The sequence below is a fragment of the Schistocerca gregaria genome, chromosome 1 (assembly GCF_023897955.1).
Source record: "Schistocerca gregaria isolate iqSchGreg1 chromosome 1, iqSchGreg1.2, whole genome shotgun sequence".
In the NCBI taxonomy this organism is placed as follows: domain Eukaryota; kingdom Metazoa; phylum Arthropoda; class Insecta; order Orthoptera; family Acrididae; genus Schistocerca; species Schistocerca gregaria.
Window position 1 is genome coordinate 868,953,705 of NC_064920.1, and position 22,260 is coordinate 868,975,964.

Genomic DNA, 22,260 nt, shown 5'->3' on the forward strand with positions numbered 1-22,260 from the left:
GGACTTCTCTTGGCCAGGAATACCTTTTTTGCCAGTGATAGTCTGCTTTTGATGTCCTCCTTGCTCTGTCCATCATTGGTTATTTTGCTCCCTAGGTAGTAGACCTCCTAAACTTTATCAACTTCATGGCCATCAATTCTAATGTTCTAAGTTTCTCGCTGTTCTCATTTCTGCTACTTCTCATTACTTTTGTCTTTCTTCAATTTACTCTCAATCCATATTCTGCACTCATTACACTGTTCATTGCTTTCAGCACATCCTGTAAATCTTTTTCACTTTCACTGAGGATAGTAATGTCATCAGCGAATCATGTCATTGATATCCTTTCACTTCGAAGTTTAATTCCACTCCTGACCCCATCCTTTTAATTCCATCATTGTTTCTTCGATGTACAGATTGAACTGTAGGGGCAAAAGACTACATCCCTGTTTTACACGCTATTTAATCTGAGCACTTCATTCTTGGTTGTCCACTCTTATTATTCACTCTTGGCTCTTGTACATATTGTATATTACCCGCCTCTTTCAATAGTTTACCTCAACTTCTCTCAGAATTTTGAACATTTTGCACCATTTTAAATTGTTGAAAGCATTTTCCTGGTCGAGAAATCCTATGAATGTGTCTTGATTTTTCTTTAGCCTTGCTTTGATTATCAACCACAACATCAGAATTTCCTCTCTGGTGTCTTTACCTTTCCTAAAGCCAAACTGATTGTCATCTATCGCAGCTTCGATTTTCTTTTTCCATTCTTCTGTATATTATTCTTGTCACCAACTTGAATGCAACAGCTGTTAAGCTGATTGTGCAGTAATTCTCACACTTGTCAGCTCTTGCAGTCTTTGAAATTGTGTGGATGATACTTTTCTGAAAGTCGGATAGTATGTTGCCAGACCCATACATTCTACACACCAATGTGAATATTTATTTTGTTGTCACTTCCCCCGGTGATTTTAGTAGTTCTGATGGAATGTCATCTATCTCTTCTGCCTTATTTAATCTGAAATCCTCCAAATCTCTATTAAATTCTGATTGTAATACTGGATTCCCCAGCTCTTATAAATAGATTCCTGTTTTTTCTTGTATCACATCTGACAAATCTTCTCTTACAGAGGCCTTCAGTGTACTCATTCCACCTATTCATTCTCTTCTCTGCTTTTAACAGTGGAATTCCCATTGCACTCTTAATCTTAGCACCCTCACTTTTAATTTAATTGAAGGGTATTTTGACTTTTCTATATGCTGAATCAGTCTTTCCGACAGTCATTTTTTTTTTTTTTTGCTCAGTTTCTTCACATTTTTCATGCAGTCTTTTTGTCTTAGCTTCCCTGCACTTCCTATTTATTTAATTCTTGAGCGACTTGTACTTCTGTGTTCCTGAATTTCCATGAAAAATTTTGTACTTCCTTCTTTCATCAATCAGCTGAAGTATTTCTTCTGTTACCCATGGTTTATTAGCAATTCCCTTCTTTGTACCTATGCTTGTCAACTTGGAGGCCTCAGTATGAAGACTATGTTCCATGATACAAAAGTGATTGTGCTGAAGGTCGCTAATGAAGAATACATTCAACTGATAGGAGCATATTTGCAAGAATAAGAATCAGTGTCAGAACACAGCCATTGAATTTGACATTATGATAGAATGTTGTTGTCATAATGTTATTCTCAGATGGGACTTCTTGCAGGCATCACAGTCAGCCATAGATCAGAACTCCATATTGACAAAGCTATTCCAAGAAGCACACATAACAAAGATTGCTTGCGGCAGTTGTTTGCTGTTAAAGACATTGTTATCCCATCATCATCAGTGAGACAAGTTCCACTCATTAGTCTCGATGTTCAATTAAACTGTGAAGCTTTTGCTGATTGCAAAAAGCTACTCATGCTGACAAAAGTGACAATCATGTGAAGCTAGTGAAGGAAGGCTGTTGCAACTAATCCCTAAAGATATGTGCTGTGTAGGAACAGCCAAACAAGTGCAGAATGGATAGGTCAGTGCCAGCAACAAAGAATCCTGCTCTGCTACACTATGTGATCAAATGTATCTGGACACCTGGCTGAAAATGACTTACAAGTTCATAATGCTGGAATTCAGTATGGTGTTGGCCCACCCTTAGCCTTGATGACAGCTTCCACTCTCGCAGGCATACGTTCACTCAGGTGCTGGAAGGTTTCTTGGGGAATAGCAGCCCATTCTGCGTGGAGTGCTGCACTGAGGAGAGGTATCGATGTTGGTCGGTGAGGCCTGTCATGAAGTCGGTGTCCCAAAACATCCCAGAGGTGTTCTATAGTATTCAGGTCCGGACTCTGCGCAGGCCAGTCCATTACAGGGATGATATTGTCATGTAACCACTCCACCACAGGCTGTGCATTATGAACAGGTGCTTGATCGTGTTGAAAGATGCAATCACCATCCCCGAATAGCTCTTCAACAGTGGGAAGGAAGAAAGTGCTTAAAACGTCAATGTAGACATGTGCTGTAATAGTGCCATGCAAAACAACAAGGGGTGCAAGCCCCCTCCATTAAAAACACGACTACACCATAACAACATTGCCTCCGAATTTTACTGTTGGCACTACAGACACTGACGTTCACTGAGCATTTGCCATACCCACACCCTGCCAACAGATTGCCACATTGTGTACTGTGATTCATCACTCCACACAACGTTTTTTCCACTGTTCAGTTATCCAATGTTTACGCTACTTATACCAAGCGAGGCATCATTTGGCATTTACCAGCGTGATGTTTGCCTTATGAGCAGCCACTTGACCATGAAATAAAAGTTTTCTCACCTCCTGCCTAACTGTCATAGTATTTGAAGTTGATTCTGATGCAGTTTGGAATTCCTGTGTGATGGTTTGGGTAGATGCCTGCCTATTACACATCACGACTGTCTTCAATTGTTGACAGTCTGTCAGTCAACAGATGAGATTGGCCTGTACGCTTTTGTGCTGTACGTGCCCCCTTCATGTTTCCACTTTACTATGACATTGGAAACAGTGGGCCTAGAGATGTTTAGAAGTGTGAAAATCTCGCATACACACACATGACGCAAGTGACACCCAATCACCTGACAACATTCGAAGTCTGTGAGTTCTGCAGAGCGCCCCATTCTGCTCTCTCATGGTATCTAATGACTACTGAGGTCGCTGATTTGGAGTATCTGGCAGTGAGTGGCAGCACAATGCACCTAATATGAAAAACATATATTTTTGGGGGTGTCCAGATACTTTCCATCACATAGTGTACCACTACGGATAACATAGTGGAGGAAGCTATAATCGAAGTGCTAATACACTGACAGAAAGAAAAATCTCAACACCAAGGAGTTGTGCGATGTAAATGAAAGTTGGTAGGCATGTTTATACAGCTGAAAGGTGATGTCTACTCAAGACAGTTGCATAAGAGTGGTGCTAATAACAGCACTATGAGGAAGCAAATCAGGTTTGTTTTAAATGCATGCTGCAATGGTCGTGAGCGTTAGTTATGCCTTTGAAACTGGACGTGGTGGGTTAATGTTAGTCAAGAATGTCTTCAAGGCGACAAAAGTGCCATCATTAACACATCACATGAATTTGTACAGTCATGTAATATTCCTTCTGCAGTATTGCAGAAAAGACTTGGAAGAAATGTAGGCACTGTACATGATCGCTGGCAGCCCCAAGAAGACTGCGCTCTGGATGGCCACATGGTGCAACTGAAAGGAAGACCACTGTATTTGACATGTTGCTCTGATGCGTTGTAATGCATCTGCAGTAGCAATTTGAGCACCAGTTGGCTCCACAGTGACATAATGAACCATTACAAACTGGTTACTTGAAGGATAGCTTCAAGCCAGACACCCTGTAGTGTGCATTCCCCTTACCCCAAATCACTGCCATTTGCGATGCCAGTGGTGTCAAGTGAGAGCATATCAGAGGGCAGGAGGAGCTCTGTTGTGTTTTCTGATGATAGATAGTTCTGCCTTGGTGCCAGTGATAGCCATGTGTTGTGTAAGAGGAGGCCATTTGGGGCATGCAGCCAACCTGTCTGTGTGTTAGATGCACTGGACCTACACCTTGAATTATGGTTTGGGGTGATTTTGTATGACAGAAGGAGCACTCATGTGGTTGTCCCATGCACCCTGACTGGAGATTTCTATGTCAGTCTGGTGACTCGACCTGTTGTGCTGCCATTTATGAACAGCATTCGAGGGGGTGTTTTCCAACAGGATAATGCTTACCCACATGCCACTGTTGTAACTCAATGTGCTCTACAGAGTGTCAACATGTTGCCTTGACTGCTTGATCACCAGCTCTGTCTCCAATCGAGCACTTATGGGACATCATTGGACAACTACTCCAGCTTCATCCCCAAACAGCAATAACCGTTCCTGTATTGACTGACCACGTGTGACAGGTATGGAACTGCATCCCACAAACTGATATCCAAACCTGTACAACGCAATGCATGCATGTTTGCATGCTTGCATTCAGTACTCTGGCAGTTAAATCAGTTATTAATGTACCAGCATTTTACATTTGCAGTGGCTTATCATGCACATATGTCTTGCAATGTTAATTAGTTGAATACGTTAACTAGACAAATGTATTCCTGGAATTTCATTACTCTATATCAATTATTTTTTTGATGTTATGATATTTTTTCCATCGGTGTTTAATGTGACCTGACGGAGGAACAGCATGGTGAGTGTTAGCTGTTGTGTGCCAATTTTTGTATGCTTTCAAATTTGGAGTGGAGAAAAGACATAGCCAGTGACCCATGATAAAACACTGTAACAACAGTGGGGATCATCCACCAACTAGCCAGCATTTGTGTGGAGAGTTGCTGGTTTAATGACATTAAGGAAGTTGAGAAGGTGCTGCAAGGTGACTTCATTGGACCTTCAGGGAGTACTTGGCTGTCTCTTGTGATTCTTGTGGAGATGACAAATGTCACATAGTGCTTCTGTGTCAACAACTGATGACTAGACAAAATCATGGAAACAGGTGTCTACCCATTGGTGCACATTATTGGCACCCTGGACCACTTGAAAGGAGCTACTTGTTTCTCAGCTGTGAGGATGCAGGCTGGTTACTTGCAAATCAAAGTTGACAAAGCTGATTGGGAGAAGTAATGCCTGACAGCCTCTCTGAATTGGAAGTTCTGCTGTTTGGACTAAGCAACACTCCAGCCATTGCTGAGCTTATGATAGACACCCTGCTTTGACGTCTTAAATGGAAAATGTGCCTCTGCTATCTGAATGACACTATCATTTTTTAAAGACATTCAAAGAACGTTTAAGTCATTTGAAAACCGTGCTGAAATGTGTTCGGATTGCAGGCCTTGCAGTCCTAATTTAAAAAATGCCTGTTTGTCACCCAAGAAATGAAAGCGTGAGGAACCTAGTTAATGGCTATGGAGGCCATCTTGATCCAGAGGAAATAAGAGGTATCACAGATTTTGTGAATTGTGAATTGTTGAATTGTGTTTTATTCATCTCGTGACATACATTTGCTATCCATTTGTTTTCTGTACAGGAGACATGTCAAAATTTATAATAAAGGTACAATTATTTTTACATTTATAAATAATAGCACTACAGTAAATTATGATACTATAAGGACATTTCTTGGAATATGTAACACTTGGTATGCAGCTCAAATTTCCAGTTTGTCCTGCATGAATTCATCCACTGAGTAATAACACTTCAATGTCAGTGCCTCATGTAGCTTTTAAGTAAACTTGTTCCCTTTTAATTTATTGCAAATTTTCATTCCAATGTGTTGAGGTCCCTGGGCATACAGTCTGAGGTGGTGGGTGGGGAGCATAAAATTTTCTTTGTTTCTAGTATCATGTGAATGGACAAAATGGTTTCCCTCAAATAATTCGTGTCTGGCGTACAAAAATATAATAATCTCTTGTATGTATGAGGATGGAAGTGTTAATATTTTAAGTTTTCTAAATAATGGTCAATATTGTTCTTTGTAATTCACAGTTCACATATTTCAAATGATTTTTTTCTGTATTTTTAGTATCTGCACTATGTTTGTTGAGTTACCCCCAAAAACAATGCCATACCTAATAATGGATTCGAAGTAGTTTGTGTATGCTACTTTTCATGTGTCAATGTCAGTTGCAGTTGATAATATTTGCATTGCAAATGCAAAGCTGCTCAGTTTGTTTGCTAGGTATTCAATGTATGCCTGTCAGCTCAAATTTTTATCTACATTTAAACCTAAGAATTTGACTGAGTCAACTTCTTCTGTATCTTCATTGTTGTGTGCAATCTTAATCTGCTCACATTTTGACTGTTGGCTTTGAACTACATCATGTGAGTAATAGATATGTTTAGATTCAACTCATTTAACTGAAACCAAGTTTCTAAGCTACTGAGGGTTCTGATAACAGATTTGGGAATTTTTTCCGAATCCTAATCTTCAACTAAAAACAGAACTGATTGGGAGCTGATATTTAATGGTAAGTCATTAACATACAAGAGAAATAAGACTAGGCCCAATATGGAACTTTGCAAATGTAAAATGCTGGTACATTAATAACCGATTTAACTGCCAAAGTGTTGAATGCAACCAAGCAAACGTGCATGCATTGCGTTGTACAGGTGTTGGATGTCAGTTTGTGGGATGCAGTTCCATGCCGGTCACACGTGGTCAGTCAATACAGGAACGGTTATTGCTGTTTGTGGATGAAGCTGGAGTAGTTGTCCAATGATGTCCCATAAGTGCTCGATTGGAGACGGAGCTGGTGATCAAGCAGTCAAGGCAACATGTTGACTCTCTGCACAAAAACAAGTCTCCTGTGACTTATATTTCCAGTCGCCCACCATCTCCCAAAGTCCCACAGTCCGGCCACAGATGAGCATTCCCCTCGTAAATCAGTACCATCCGGGACTGGAGCAACTGACCTACATTTTCCGCCAGGGTTTCGATTACCTCTCGTTGTGCCCTGAAATGAGAAATGTCCTGCCAACTATCCTTCCCACCCCTCCTACCATGGTATTCCGCTGTCCACCAAACCTACACAATATACCCATCCATCCTTACACAACCCCTGTAATAGACCTAGATGCAAGACCTGTCCCATACATCCTCCTACCACCACCTTCTCCAGTCCGGTCACTAACATCACCTATCCCATCAAAGGCAGGGCTACCTGTGAAACCAATCATGTGATTTACAAGATAAGCTGCAACCACTGTGCTGCATTCTATGTAGGCATGACAACCAACAAGCTGTCTGTGCACGTGAATGGCCACCGACAAATGGTGACCAAAAAACAAGTGGACCACCCTGTTGCTGAACACGCTGTCAAACATGATATCTTTCATCTCAATGACTGCTTCGCAACCTGTGCCACATGGATCCTTCCCACCAACACCAGCTTTTCTGAATTGTGCAGTTGGGAACTTTCCCTGCAATACATCCTAAGTTCCCATAACCCTCCTGGCCTCAATCTTCGTTAGTCCCTGTCCTCACCCATCCAGCCCCCTCCCTGTTCCCATTCCAGCACTACACAGCCGCCATTTCACCGCCACACCCAGTCTTTTAATTTCTTTTTATTTCTCTCTTTTCCACTAGTTAACCCCCTCCGCACCTTCTCTCCTGCCCTCCATCTAAACTGCAACACTTCACTGTCTGCCACTCCCACCATACTATCCCTCCCCTCCCTGCCCCAGCCTCCTCCTTATCCCCACCCAGTCGCCACTCCCATCATGCACTGGTGCTGCTGCTTGCTGGATACTGCAGATGTGTGTGCAACTTGCGTTTGCTTGTGTGCGTGTGTGTGTATTCGTGTCTACTGCTGACAAAGGCCTTAATGGCCGAAATCTATAATTGTGTGAATGTTTTTGTTGTGCCTATCGCGACTCATCATCTCCACTATATGGTGTGTAACAACTTTCCTTCTCTGGTATCATAATTTCTAGAAGGGAGACATGTATTGAAGTGCAGTCAGGGCTGATGAACAAGTTTCCTTTGTGTGCTTCCCAAATGACAAAACACTGCCCCCAGATAAAATTCCCACCGAGCGAGGTGGCGCAGTGGTTAGCACACTGGACTCGCATTTGGGAGGACGACGGTTCAATCCCGTCTCCGGCCATCCTGATTTAGGTTTTCCGTGATTTCCCTAAATCGTTTCAGGCAAATGCCGGGATGGTTCCTTTGAAAGGGCACGGCCGATTTCCTTCCCAATCCTTCCCTAACCCGAGCTTGCGCTCCGTCTCTAATGACCTCGTTGTCGACGGGACGTTAAACACTAACCACCACCACCACCAGATAAAATTCCTTATTTCCACACTGTACCTCTTAATATCAGACCTTGACATCAATCTCGAAATGCCGTTTTCTTTTTTTGAATCCTCTGGTGGTGGGGTATTGCCCTGTTGGCAGGGCACTGTGAGGGACAGAATGGTCATCCTCTTCTGGCAGTGCAAAATGGCTGCTGGAGATCCATCCTTGTGGGTCAAGCTACTCAAAGAAGGAAGAAACATTAGTAAAGCATCCTCTAGTGAGTAGTCAGCCTTCTTCATTTTCTCCTTGAAAGTCTGGACAAAGCATTCAGTGACCCCGTTCGGCTCTGGTTGAGATGATGAGCTGTGAGGGTGCTATATCCCATGGGTCGTGCAAAAAGACTCATCCTCTTCACTAGTCAACTGGATGCCCTTATCTGCATCAATGGCTGTAGGGAGACTATCTACAGTGAAAATTAGTTCCAGAGCCCGGACTGTTTGAGGTGTTCCTGTATTGTTCATCCTGACAGTGTAGCCAGTTTATCCCCAGAAAGGGTCTGGTGTAGTCAAGGTATAGCCAACTCCAGAGCTCCATTACTCCAGGCCCAGGCAAAGAAGAGCATGGCAGTGCACTCCACATTCTCTCATCTGTGACCTGTACCTTGAACTGTGAAGCTCAGCTAATGGAAGAGATCCAATCCCTTGAGGTTAGCTGCTGTACATGATTGCAATACTAGAAGCAGAGCCTGCACTTTTTTGTTCTTCATGTTTGGGCAACCTTTAATTTGAATTGTCTGGTTGCTGTAACTTGTTAACTTACCGCGAGAATTGAATAATTGTGGAGCAGCAATAAAAGTGAAGGGTGTACGTGAAGTCTGGAAACACTTTCAATTATTTATTGCACAAGTACCAAACATTGTACAGATATCATACATATGCCATTTTGAAGAGAAATCCTGAAAGTTTTTTTCATGTATACCGCCACAACATAGTTTGGTAATTTGCTGATAGTGAGCACTAATAAAAAACATGGCAAGTGCCGGTGCTGAGCGAGGTTTCTGTGTGTTGGAGTTCGACAAAAACAAGAGTGCTACAGCTGTTCAACAGATGTTCAGAACCAAGTATGGTAAGAATCCACCAACAAGGAACGCCATTTACCACTGGCACAACGAATTCGTTAAGACAGTTGCTTGTGACCGGCAAAGAGAAGCAGACATCACACTGTGAGTGAAGCGAATGTGGAGCATGTACAGGAGACATTCGTAAGGAGTCCAAAGAAATCGGTGCGTCGTGCATCCCGTGAACTAGAAATGGCTCCAGTGACAGTGTGGAAAGTCCTGCAACAGAAGCTGTCAATGAAACCATTCGAATTGGAGCTAGGTGCTGAGGCATAATGATGATGACAAAGACAAACGTTTTTAGTTTTGTTTGCAGTTGCAACAATTGAATGAGGCTTTGGATGGCATTGATGCTAGCTGAATTTTTGGCAACGAAGCCACTTTTCACGCTAATGGGAAAGTGAACAGGCACAGTTGTCGAATCTGGGATCAAAGCATCCATACAAAAGCATTCAATTTGAGCATGATTCCCCAAAGGCCCAAAGGTAAATGTCTTTGTGCCTTGTCATATCAAAAACTGTACGGGCCATTCTTCTTTGCTGGGAGCACTGTCACTGGATGCTTCGACATTTTGCAGCAATGGCTGATGCCTCAAATGCAATTGGACTCTCCGTTCATCTTTCAGCAGGATGGGGCTCCACCCCATTTTCATCGTGAAGTTTGTGGGTACCTGAACATGGAGCTGCCACATCAATGGATTGGCCGTGCTACAGAAGGGGCAGCTGCTTCGTGAAATGGCCTCTCCGATCACCAGATCTCACTCCGTGTGACTTTTATCCGACGGGGACACATTAAAGATCAGGTGTATGTACTGTCTCTACCATGTGATGTAGCAAAGCTCCAGGAGAGAATACAGGAAGCAACTGCCACAGTCGACTATGCCATGCTGGGACAGGTATGGCAAGAATTTGATTACCATATTGATGTCTGCTGGGTCACTCATGGTTTACATAACGAATGTATGTAAAAAAACTTTCAGAGTTTCTCTTCAAAAAGCTATATGTATGACCCCTGTACAATGTTTAGTTCACGTGCAATAAATAATTGAAAGTGTTCCCAGATTTTATATTCACCCTGTGTATTTAGCATTATTTATGGTATGGTAGTATTGAGCTCAACATCTACCAACATTACTTTGTCACCTTAAGAAAGAATACTATAAATTTTATTTTGAAAATAGTGAATACCAGATTCTTACTCATCCACTATACACTGGACATCACTGGTGAAAGCACAGTGCTTGATGGTGTTGTTTACTTCTGCCATATGATCTTCTGTTCAACAGTATAAACATTTCAGGTGGTTGTTATTTTAAAACCATCACTTTAGAAGACAGATGTCAAACAGACTTAATGGGACAACTTGATTTGACCCTGTTTGGAGGTGTGGAACTGTTCTTAGATCCATGACAGGTTTTGATATCATGTTGACCATTGTGACCGAAAAATGTGCCACAACTATGGAAATATGTCTGAAGAGCCTCATTTCCTCTATGTTTGAGAGCTTGCTCTGTTATCTTAGTGTGTTCAGATACTCGAATAACTGAAAAATACTTCACCAATGTTGGATTAATCAAGTGAATAAGATCATTGCACAGTCCTGCATCTGGAGTATGAACAATAAGGATATTCCTAACCACTGTACTCACATAAGAAAGATTACAGTCCTGGTTTTTGGTCTTGAATTTACAATCCTGAGTGAGACTTTGTAGCAAGTCATCTCATTGCTTAATTGATTATGCTGGTTTCTTACATGTACTGTAAAATTTATGATGTACTTCTCCTGCTAGAATCCTGTTCTCAAAATATCCTAATTAGTCCTTTACTTCTGTATACTCCAACTCACAGGAAAGATTTGCTGCACTGAACTATAGTCTAGAGCCTAACATTTGATAATAAGGCTGTAAACTGTTGCTCTAGCCTGTCTTGTGTAGTTGGTCCTCTGTTCGTTACTTGGTCAAATGGGTGGAATACCGGTGGTATCCACTTCCCGTTCCTCCAACCATTGTAACAACTTTTCCTAGGTAACGCCCAACACCATAGTAGCATTAATGGACTGAAATAGGTTTATTATTGGCAACACAAAATCAGTTTTCTGTGCCATCTTGAATGTATTATCAGCAGGTTATTAATTGTTCTTGGCCAACTTGAGAGCATAATAAGATAAGGCACTACCAAAAGTTCCAACATTAAGAATGTCCAACAACAATGTTTCAACAAGAAAATTTGAACAAGAAAATGCCCCACAAGAATTTTCCAACAAGAAAATTTGCAAATGCCATGATTCAGAACAGAACGATCTCAAAGTCCACCAAGCCCTCTGTCTTGAACACTGTAAAACAGAAAAACAAAGGAAATTTACTGTCTGTGCATCATCGAAACTGGAAATGTTATGTCGGTGTGATCCACTCAGTTTCTGCTGATGTATGCTCTCTTCAGTGGCTGCCTGTGAGTGCACTTTCCCTTTCCAGACCAGCAACTGGTTTACTGCTAGTGTTGCGTTGGTTCGTATCACTGCATCCCTGTTGTATGGGTTGTGCAACACTGCAACACACAAATAATTTGTTCCAGTACATGAACATATATTTATTGCAACACCCACAAAATGTAGTTCCAGTTCATAATAAACACACACAAATCTGCCCAGACTAAGAACTAAGTGCCATAAATGAACTGTCACTTCTTACAGTAAACACCTCTCTAGAGACAGTCTGTTACCACATCGCTGCTAAGACTGTGGTGGTACCTTTCCATGTGGGATGTTTATTATTGGGCTGCAGACTTCAGATTGGTAGCAGCTCTCTACAGACTGTCACTGCCTGGATAGCTGATGCCCTCTGACCAAGAACTGGTGAGGACAGGCTCCAATTGACTGATGATAAACTGCTAGTTGCCAAGGAACTTCGGACCCTTGGCTCCATTGATGATGAACTCCACTCATGCACTGTTGCTGACTTGCAAGTTACAAAGCTGTGTGGATTACTATACTGAATCCGGCGCCCTTGGCTCCGCTGATGGCGTGATGTCATTACTGTGTAAAATTGGCATGCGTGTTGAGATGTTCTGAAATAGTATGGTCGTTGCTGGTGGTATGTGGGGACAGTTGCCGAAGTCTTTATCAGTCTTGATCTTCCATTGGTGTAGGCACACTGACATGCTACTGTGACGGAAGGGTGGATTACCTGGTGGGGGTAGTGCTGCAGAATACAATAATTTTGTAAGACCGTAAATAATTGACGATCATCTAGCTATTCCCAAGGACTAAGATTTGGCATATTGGACAGATATACACTGATATGGAAGGTAGATGAAAGAAATAATGGACTTAATGAATAGGAGAAGATTGGGCATTCTAGTATCATCAGAAACCAGGTGGGAGAATAAAGGAAGTAAAGGAAGTGGGGAATTGAGGTGTGGGTATACGCTGTACTGGAGTGAGAATGAGGAAGAAAGAAGACGGGTAGCGGCACTAGCTATGAGAGGAGGGTTGAATGAGAAGGTGAAGGGAACAAGCAGTAAGATGGTGAAGGTCAGAGTGAGAGTGAAAGGGAAGGATAAGGAAATACTCTAAGTGTATGCTAAAGATGAGGGAGACTTTGAAGAGGTCATGCAGAGTCAGCTGTTGGACAGAAGATTGTAATACTGAGGACTTACATGCACAATTGGTTGAGAGAAGAGAAGGGTTTGAGGAAGTATTGGTAATCAGAGGGTGAGAATGAAGAAAACAGGGAAGGACAAAAAATGTTAGATTTTTGTGAAGTTAAACTAGCAGAAGTATAATTGGTAGAGTAATGATGAGAGGACAAGAGAAATTTTGAAAGAAAAATCCATTCCAGAGACTGCAAAAGAGACTAAATTAAAAAGATTGAGCAATGGCAGCATACTAGAAAAAGATCAAGAGATCGATGGGTCATTGGAGTGACGGAATGCGTGGTAAAGTGAGGAGAAGACTGCTACAGGGCAGAGAAAGAAACATGGTAGAAGGATAGGAAAAAAATGAGAGGATTGTGTTCTGACCAGAGCCAACCAGGGTCTAAAAAGTGTAGAAGATGTGGTAATGCTGAACAATTGCAGTTGAATAATAAAGCAAGAAGAGAGTTTTATGTGTGTTGGAATATGTTAGATGTTTATCTGCAGTCAGAAAGAATCAAAGGAAACAATGCCATGTAAACAGAACATTGTGTGTTGGTATTGACAGTTTAGGGACACTGGTTGTCTCTGTAAATGGAAAAGTATTGGCCAACCAAATGTCCCAGGTGTAACTGTGGAGAAGGTGAGGGGAAGCTTCATACACAGTCCAGAAAATCAATGATCCATGCAAGCCAAAAAGTTGAAATACCATAGCAAAATGTGTGGAACCTTTTGCGATGGCGACATTTCAAATCATACTGTCTGCAGCTCATGCAACAATTAAAACTGTAAGATTATGGCTGGTGCCTTCATTTTTGAATCACAATGCAGGACTTGAGGATGAACATTTCCCCTCCAAGATGATATTCAGTGATAAAGCAATCTTTGATCTTGCTGGAAATCCTCATGTAATTGTGCCCCATGAACAAAATTCACTGAAGGTTAATGGTGTCTGTGCAATGTCACAGACAAAGCTGTATGGGCCGTTATTCATCTGTGAGAATTTCGTGACGGGTCTCATAGTTTGGTATGTTGCAGTTTAGTTGTTTCCACAACTTACTACTGATTGCAAGAATTTCACCATACAACATGACGGGATACCCTTCATTAGAACATCATTGTTTTTCACTGCCAAAATGATGGACTCGTGCATTCATAGATATGGCAAAGTGCTAAAGGTGGTGTGGTGCTGTTCCCTTGACCCACCAGGTCACCTGATCAGACACTTTGTGACCTTCTTCATTGGAGGTACATTAAGGATTGTGTTTATGTACCCCTGCTGCCAAGAACACTGGAACAGCCCAGTGAATGCATCAATGCTGTTGTGATAGTCGTTGACACGATCTTGCTTCAAAGATATGGACTGAATTTGACTACCACTTCAACACTTTTCTTGTGACCACAGGGATACTCACAGAACATTTGTAGAATGCAAATTGCAAACTTGGTGAGTTTACAGTTCTATTCATGCATCAGTCATAATTGTACATGTAATATGTTGGAAAATATAGATCCCTGAAAATGAATGAATCATTTATAGTAACTGTGCATTATAAACATGATTTACTCAAGAACAGAACTGGCAGTTTGTGAGGGACTTTAAAAGTCATTTGGATGCACTGATTTTTCATTATAATAGGCCATCAGAAAACTTAAAATTATATCAAACTTAATTCGATTCCTGAGACAGTGGGCATGTCTGATGGCAAAGGAATGATGTCACTAGCCACTGGGATGGAAGACACAACCTTGGCTGAAGGTAGGTAGGTGTGCTGAGTTGGTTAGGCCAGTGATTCTGACTATTCAGTTTTATAAAATAAACTGTTGCCAATGCAGACTAAGCCAAATGGAATACATGTTTATTTTTGTACTGAAAAATAAGAAATGAAGATTTCTCAAAATTTTTGTTTGTTGATTATGAAGTTAAGGTTGCCTCAGATATAAAGTGGATCCATGGACCTGCTGTCCCAGTGGCCACAAGAAAAGTATATCTGCAGAAGTTGTGGATTTGAGAATCTGTTGATGCTTGCTTTTGATTACTTAAATGATGAAACATTGATAGACTTCAAGGACAGGCTGATTTCCATCCTCATCCTTCCCCTATTCAAGCTTTTGATCCATCCCTAATAACCTCATTGGTGACAGGATGTTGCTCTGTCATTATTGCTGTGAGGATGTGTGTATATTGAATTTTCCTGTGACTTCTGAATGTGAGCACAAAAAATATTATGTTTCTTGTGATAATTTCAGATCTGCTTTACCAGACTGCCTTTAATGCCTTGTGCCTTCTGACTCGTGAATCTGTAAACCGTGCTAAGATTCGACATGCTGGAGGACTTGCTGTTCTTTTAAGTGCCTTGCATCGTGGGACAGAACCAATAGCAAATGCTCAGAGGTTAGTGATACATGTATCTTTTTAATTAAGACATTTTGTGCAAACTTTGATAGAAAATATTGTGTTTCCATTGCAACTAAAAGTGCCAGTGTAGAATGCTTAAATGACTGTCTAATTATTGCTGAAGCTGTAGTGCAGTGAAACATCTTGACAAAGTACATTTGTTCCCCTAAAATATATCTTTGTAGCAGTGGCAGTAGAAATAGGAGACTGAACGAGGTGGTGCAGTGGTTAGCATACTGGACTCATATTCGGGAGGATGACGGTTCATACCTGCATCCGTCCATCCTGATTTAGGTTTTCCGTGATTTCCCTAAATCATTTCGGGCATATGCTGGAATGGTTCCTTTGAAAGAGCATGACCAATTTCCTTATCCATCCTTCCCTAATCCAGTGGGACCGATGACCTCACTGTTTAGTCCCTTCTCCCATATCAGCCAACCAGTAACAGGAGAAGTACATTGTTTTGTTTGTCATTTTACAACAATACATGTTTTGTCGGCTTTATATTGAGTAAAAATGTTATCTATATACGTACAAAGCACAAATATACCTATAAGCGACAAACACACAAACAAAACTACAGCATATGTAAAGAGTAGCTCAGTTCAAAATCAAAGTATGTGCTGAGTGTTGTACTGACAATAAGTGGTTGAGTTGCGGACAGTTTTTTTACATACAGACCCAGCAATACCTTTTCATGTGGGACTAGAGAAAGCAGTGTTATGTTGAGCTTAGTCAGGAAACAGCACTCAAACAAAGTAGTACATAAAGACAAATACATTCCAGTATTCCTCGTAGCCACAGCACCAGATTGTTACTGAATTTGAATTGGCACTAAAGTATCTAATTTTGGCGAAATTCACATCTATTTTTTAAAAATGATTATATTTTCAATTTTAAAAGGTTACTACACTATGTGCCTGAAGACAAAGTTTTACAGCTTTGAAATTGACAGTTAAAGAAATTGGTGATTGTGGAGCTTTTTAACTGGAATGTTCATGTTTGCAAAATTTTCAACAGGTTTTTTCCAAAATGATCTTTACTTTCTTATTTTGGCTGCTTTTAAGCTTTCAACAAATGGATGTTCCTGTCGAGAAGCATTTTCCTGCCAGTGAGCTGAGTGCTTCTCTCTAACATTATTTTTCTTTACCCACCTAATTCTTTAATTACAACATCTACTAAATATTAATTTCGACATTTTGTGGGCGTTCCTAGTCATGCGACTCTTACTTGTCACTACAGGTTAAACCAATTAGGAACTTAGGGTAAAAGTCGAAACAAAAGTAACCCTATTTGCCTGTTATGGAAAACATTTTGGCGTGGTTAAAATACGTTGAGACATTTGTTTTTCCTGTCAATGTAGTGCATAGCATGGACACTATAAACCGAAAGAAAGGCCACCAGAGAGGGAGGAGAGATGTTGGGCAACAAGTACCACCTCCGTCTTGTAAGGCAGCAGCCTGCATCTGTTTTCTGTGTATCTGTGAAAGCAGGATTGACACATGGTGAGAGGGATTGCCAGTCCCACCCAGTGTTTTGAAAATTGTAAATCAACTTTGCGATGTATCAGAACTACTCATTTCAATCACTTCAAAATACAAAAAGAAAATGAGCAACACACTACACAAAGCATTGGGTAATGGCTACTGTGCATTTTTTGATTGTTGGCAGTGTCGTAAACGAGGTTGTTCAGACACAACTTTTACTGGTATTTGATGCAGCCACAGCCACCTAAAAGTGCCACGTTAAAAGACAGAAGTGCCCACACAAGGGCTTATAGTAACCTTTGAAATTTCGCTAACAGACAGATGTACTTTTTTCCTAATGAACTAGGTTCAACAGCCGAGTCCAACTTTGCTTTATGCAGCAGGTATCTTTTATAGAGCATTGTACAGCCAAAAATTGACTTGTACCAGTGACTTGAGCACACTGATACATCACTGCATTTGTGGAATTTTTATTTTGCAAACACTTTGTTATACAGATTATTTTTCCATATTGGGCTTCATCAGTCGCTGTGCAGTATCAGTAACCAAAAATTGGTTATGTTTCTGATGCTTATACACAGAAAAATAAGGTTATTTCAAACTGTCGCTGAGAAAATAGTTCATTTGGATATAAATAGCCATGAAATAATCTCTATTAGGTAATTTTGCTTTTTTGCATTTCGAGGGAGATTTCACATCTATATTTGCATGTATCACATTATGTAAATTTTTCATGTCCCTAGTAAATAAGACAGGCGAAAACATATTTGTGTTTATGGTTTGATGCCATATGCTGTGGGGCGGATTGCATTCAAATGTAGCATTCCATTGGCTTTCATTGCCCATATGACAAGTGACTCAGTCTGCATTAGAAAAGTGAATGCCATTTATGACTTGATTAGCAGCAAAATATAGTGAGTTCAGATGAGTTCCATTTCCACCAGTGCTTCACTGAGAGCTACATTCTGGTTAGATGCTATCATGGCAGTTGCAGTCTGTCAGCTTGCATTGTTGAATGTCATAGCAGTCTTTTACTCCTACACATTCGTCTACATACATTCTCTGCAAGGCACCATATTGTGTGTGGCAGAGGGTTCCTTGTACCACTGCTAGCCATTTCTTTCCTGGTTTGCTCACAAATGGAGCAGTGGGGAAACAACAGTCTGTATGCTTCTGTAGAAGCCCTAATTTCCCTTACCTTTTCTTTGTGGTCCTTATGCAAAATATACACTTGTGACAGTAAAATCATTCTGCAGTCAGCTGCAAATGGCTGTTCTCTAAATTTTCACAATAGTATTTCATGAAAAGAATGTTATTTTCCCTCCAGGGATTCCTAATGGAATCCATGAAGTGTGTCCCTAATCCTCCTATCTTGATTGAACCTGCCCGAAACAAATCTAGCAACACGCCTATGAATTGCTTCAATGTCTCCCTTTAATGTGAACTGGTGGAGATCTCAAACACTTGAGCAGTACTAAAGAATGGGTGACATTAATGCAATTTCCATTGTAGGGGAGCTACATTTTCTTAAATTCTTCCAATAAACTGAAGGTGACCATTCACCTTCCCTATTACTGCTATTAGAGAACAAGAGTGGTCCTATCATACTTGGCTGGAGCACTTCTGATAAGTCCTTGTCTCTGATGAATACTTGCTGTCGAGGGCAGTGTGCTGCATTCTATTACATAAAGTCTTTGTGCCACTTGCATATCCGGGAGCCTATTTTGTATGCTTGGACCTTCGTTAAGAGTACGCAGTGGGGCTCCGAGTCAAATGCTCTCTGGAAATTTAGAAAAATGGAATCTGCCTGTTGCCTTTTATCCACAGTTCGTAGAATGTAATGTGAGAAAATGAAAAGCTCAGTTTTGCATAGCTAATTCATTCTAAATCTGTGTTGATTTGCAGACAAAAGCTTTTCTGTCTCAAAGAAATTTATTATGTTTGAACTTGGAATATGCCCAAGAATTATGCTGTAAACTGATGTTAAGGATATTGGTCTGTTATTTGGCGGGTTTGTTGTTTTACCCTTGTTGTATGCAGGAGCCACCTGTGCTGTTGTTCAGCCACTTGGGACTTTGTCCTGGGTAGGAGATTTGTAATAAATGCAAGATAGCAAGGGGCCAATGCTGAAAAGTACTCTCTATGAAACTGAACTGGGATTTCATCTGGACGTGGTGTCTTATTTGTTTTCAACTCTTTCTGTTGTTTCTCAACACCAGGGCACTTATTTCTAAGTCCATATGGACGGCTGAGTGATGGTCAAACACTATGCCTGTCTTATGGTCCTCCTGCAGCCATGATCATTTTCAATGGAAATTTAAAACTTTAGTTTCCTTTTGACACCTTCTATTGACAGACCAGACTGGTTGCAGAATGACTGGAGAGAAGCCTGTTAGTGGTTTTTCCTATTACCAGAATTTTCTCATGTTCTTGGCAAGATCTTTCCCAACATATGACGGTGGAGAGTGTATGATCCATGCATTGGGCTTTTTATACACACACCGGTTTCTGTTATCTGTTATTTGCCTGTCAACATTTCTACATACTCTTCATCCTCTTCTGAACTGAGATTGCAGCAATCTTTACTTCATCAGCATTTTCTGAATTTTGTTATTAAGCCACGGTGGATTCTTTTTGTTCTTAATATCCTTTCCCAACACATATTTCTCTAGAGTGAAATTTACAATCAGTTTAAACTTGTCCATAATTCCTCTGAAGCCATCGTATTTGAACTGAATTATATTCAGTCATTGTCTAATTAGAATGCTAAGAACTGCGCGTACTCCCATTTCCATCATAAAAACTCTCGTAGCATTTATTATGGATTTATGAACTTCAGTGGACATCGTTGTCAGTATGCTGCCATGATCACCTATCCCTTTTTCTATACTGACACTTTGAATTTGTTTGTAATTACAAGGTCTAAAATATTTCCATTGACTGCAGGTTTTCGAACTAGCTGCTCAAAACAGTTTCACCCTGAAAACAATGAGAAGCACTTATTGATTTGCTATTTAAAAAGAAAGACTCAATATTACTATGCAGGGCAAAATCCTTCTTAACACAACACAGTAACTTACGTCAGTGGGAACAATACCCAGAATTTACTTAAGATAAGGAAAAAGAATTTTTTCTTAAAATTTCTCAGTTATTTTAAAAGGAACAAGATGAAGTTAAAGCATAACTAACTAATAAAATACTTTCACACTTAGGGAGCATGGTAACTGATTCAAACATTTGGCTCTTGCAAAATACATGCAACTGAAGCTGGCATCCATATTCAGGATATAGATGAGTTCACGGTCCTCCACAAATTAAGTTCAATGACATGGTACAGTGTCTTATTTCTCACTCCACCAGGTACTCCATACCACCTACATGTCTTTTGATAACAGCAATCATCCACCCTGGGCACTCTGGTTCACTCCAGCATGTATTCATTGCAGGAACAAAACTCGACCAACCATCCCACAGGATCGGCTTGTAGTTTTCAGTGCTGTTCTTCCTCTCAACATTGCATCGAGATTGCTTGTTTTGGTAACCATGCTCTCCTGGACTCGGTTGACAGCTCACTGCTCTGTTTCTCTGCCCACACAGATCTGGTCTCCTGGCCCTCAAGAAGTCAATCATCCCTGCCAGATGGCACAGAAGTGGGCTTCCAATGAATGATCAACTACATGGTGATCTTGAAATGTGCAGGGAACCGCAAAATAGTCCCCCTTGTTAATCCTATAATACTGGGGTATTATAAGAGCGAAACAAATGGCCTTGATGGATTCTCACCTCCCCCTCATCACTCCACCACTTTTGATACAAGAAAATGCCCCAAGATACAAATGCTACTTAAATTCTGTCAGGCATCTAAAAACTAAAACTACATAGGACACTCTGCTTGACACAAGAATGAAATGCTGGTACTGGCCAGCTTAGTTTGAGCCAGATAGAGCCTTATTCCCCTTACTCGTACCATTAAGGTAACAGGAATCCCATGACTTCAAAAGGCCCCACAAACCTAGGCATCAAATAACTGCTGACCTTACCAGCTGCCTTACTTGCAGCTTGCAGTGCCAAAATTTATTGTAATGAACAGATCACCCAGCTTAAAATTGTCTGGCTGTCAACATCGGATGTACTCACTAGCCTCCTAGGAACAAGTTCAGTGGATGTTATTTTTAGCCTGTTTCCAATTCTCAGTTACCTCATCAGGTAACAGTTCATTGATTGACAATATATTGCTCAAAGGAGAATTGACCCTAAATGCAAGGAGTAATTCAGCCGAGTGGCTTTGTGCACCTCGTGCTTAGCCGTGTTGAAGGCCATCATTAATCAATGCAGGGATTTATCCCAGCATGTCTGATGGCCACTTTAATATGCAGTGAAGGTAGCCCTTAGATTCCTGATTACCGTCTCGGTGTAAGGAAGATTCAGGTAGTGAGGACTAGTTTTAGAATGCCTGATTCCAATTCATATGCAATATCTGTTACAGGCCTTTGAGGTGAAAGTTGTGACATTATCAGGAATGATCACCCAACATAGCCCAAACTCATTAAAAACATTTCGATGTCCTCTATAGCTGGCTGGTGATAGCCACACTCGTTGGGAAAAAAAAAGCATGTACAGTGGCTGAACACATTGACCCAAACTAATAAATACTTAAACCGTGCTTAGTATGCAGCTGACGTCTGACAAAATTGACATATGTCTTCTCAAACAGTCTCTCCATGGATTTAGAAGCTAGAAGGTCAACCTTGATGTTTTGGGGAGCCTTACTCACAGCACAGATTTTGCCCAACTGATTCCTCTCCTTAATCTCAGCATCCATGTTCTTCCAAATAAATTTATCCCAAATCTTCTCCCTGGTCTTGAAAATTCCCAAAGGCCCATCACCATGTGAAGCATGGAAATATTTGAATATGTATGCCACCAACTGGTCTTGTACGACCACTTTCAGCTTCCCATTGTACCAACAATGCAGCGAACTTCATTGTCTTTCAGTACCGGTCTAAGTGTTTCCTTTCTCTGCAGTTGTCCTTTAACATCTTCTATAGTAGAGTGTTGTTTGCGATATTGTTTGATCATCTGAAATAAGGCTGGAGAATTGTGTAGGATAAGGTTGATGCTTTGTGGCTGACTTCCCAACAGTGAGCTAAAGTCCTAGTACTCAGTCTATGATCTGGAACAAGAACATTAGACTAAGGCTTAGAAGGCAAAATTATAGTAACTATTTTGTAAATTACAAGGAAATAGGATGAAAAACGGACACTGTTTATACAGGGTGTGTAACATTAAGAGATAACAAGCTTTCTAATCACTTATAGTGCTCCAACAGTCAAACAGTATAACTCTCACAGCAGTGAGTGTTCTGACTATATGTATTGACTGTGTTAACATTGTTAACCT

At 40.8% G+C, this 22,260-nt stretch overlaps 1 protein-coding gene across 4 annotated transcripts in view; it reads left to right on the plus strand.

The window, feature by feature from the left end:
• Positions 1 to 22,260, plus strand: part of LOC126273185 (armadillo repeat-containing protein 5-like) — a 233,335-nt gene that overhangs the window by 43,898 nt on the left and 167,177 nt on the right. For all 4 annotated transcript variants that reach the window (XM_049976704.1, XM_049976722.1, XM_049976712.1 and 1 more), the window contains one exon: positions 15,226 to 15,370. In XM_049976704.1, the coding sequence (XP_049832661.1) occupies positions 15,226 to 15,370 (145 nt within the window). The remainder of the gene's footprint in view (positions 1 to 15,225; positions 15,371 to 22,260) is intronic.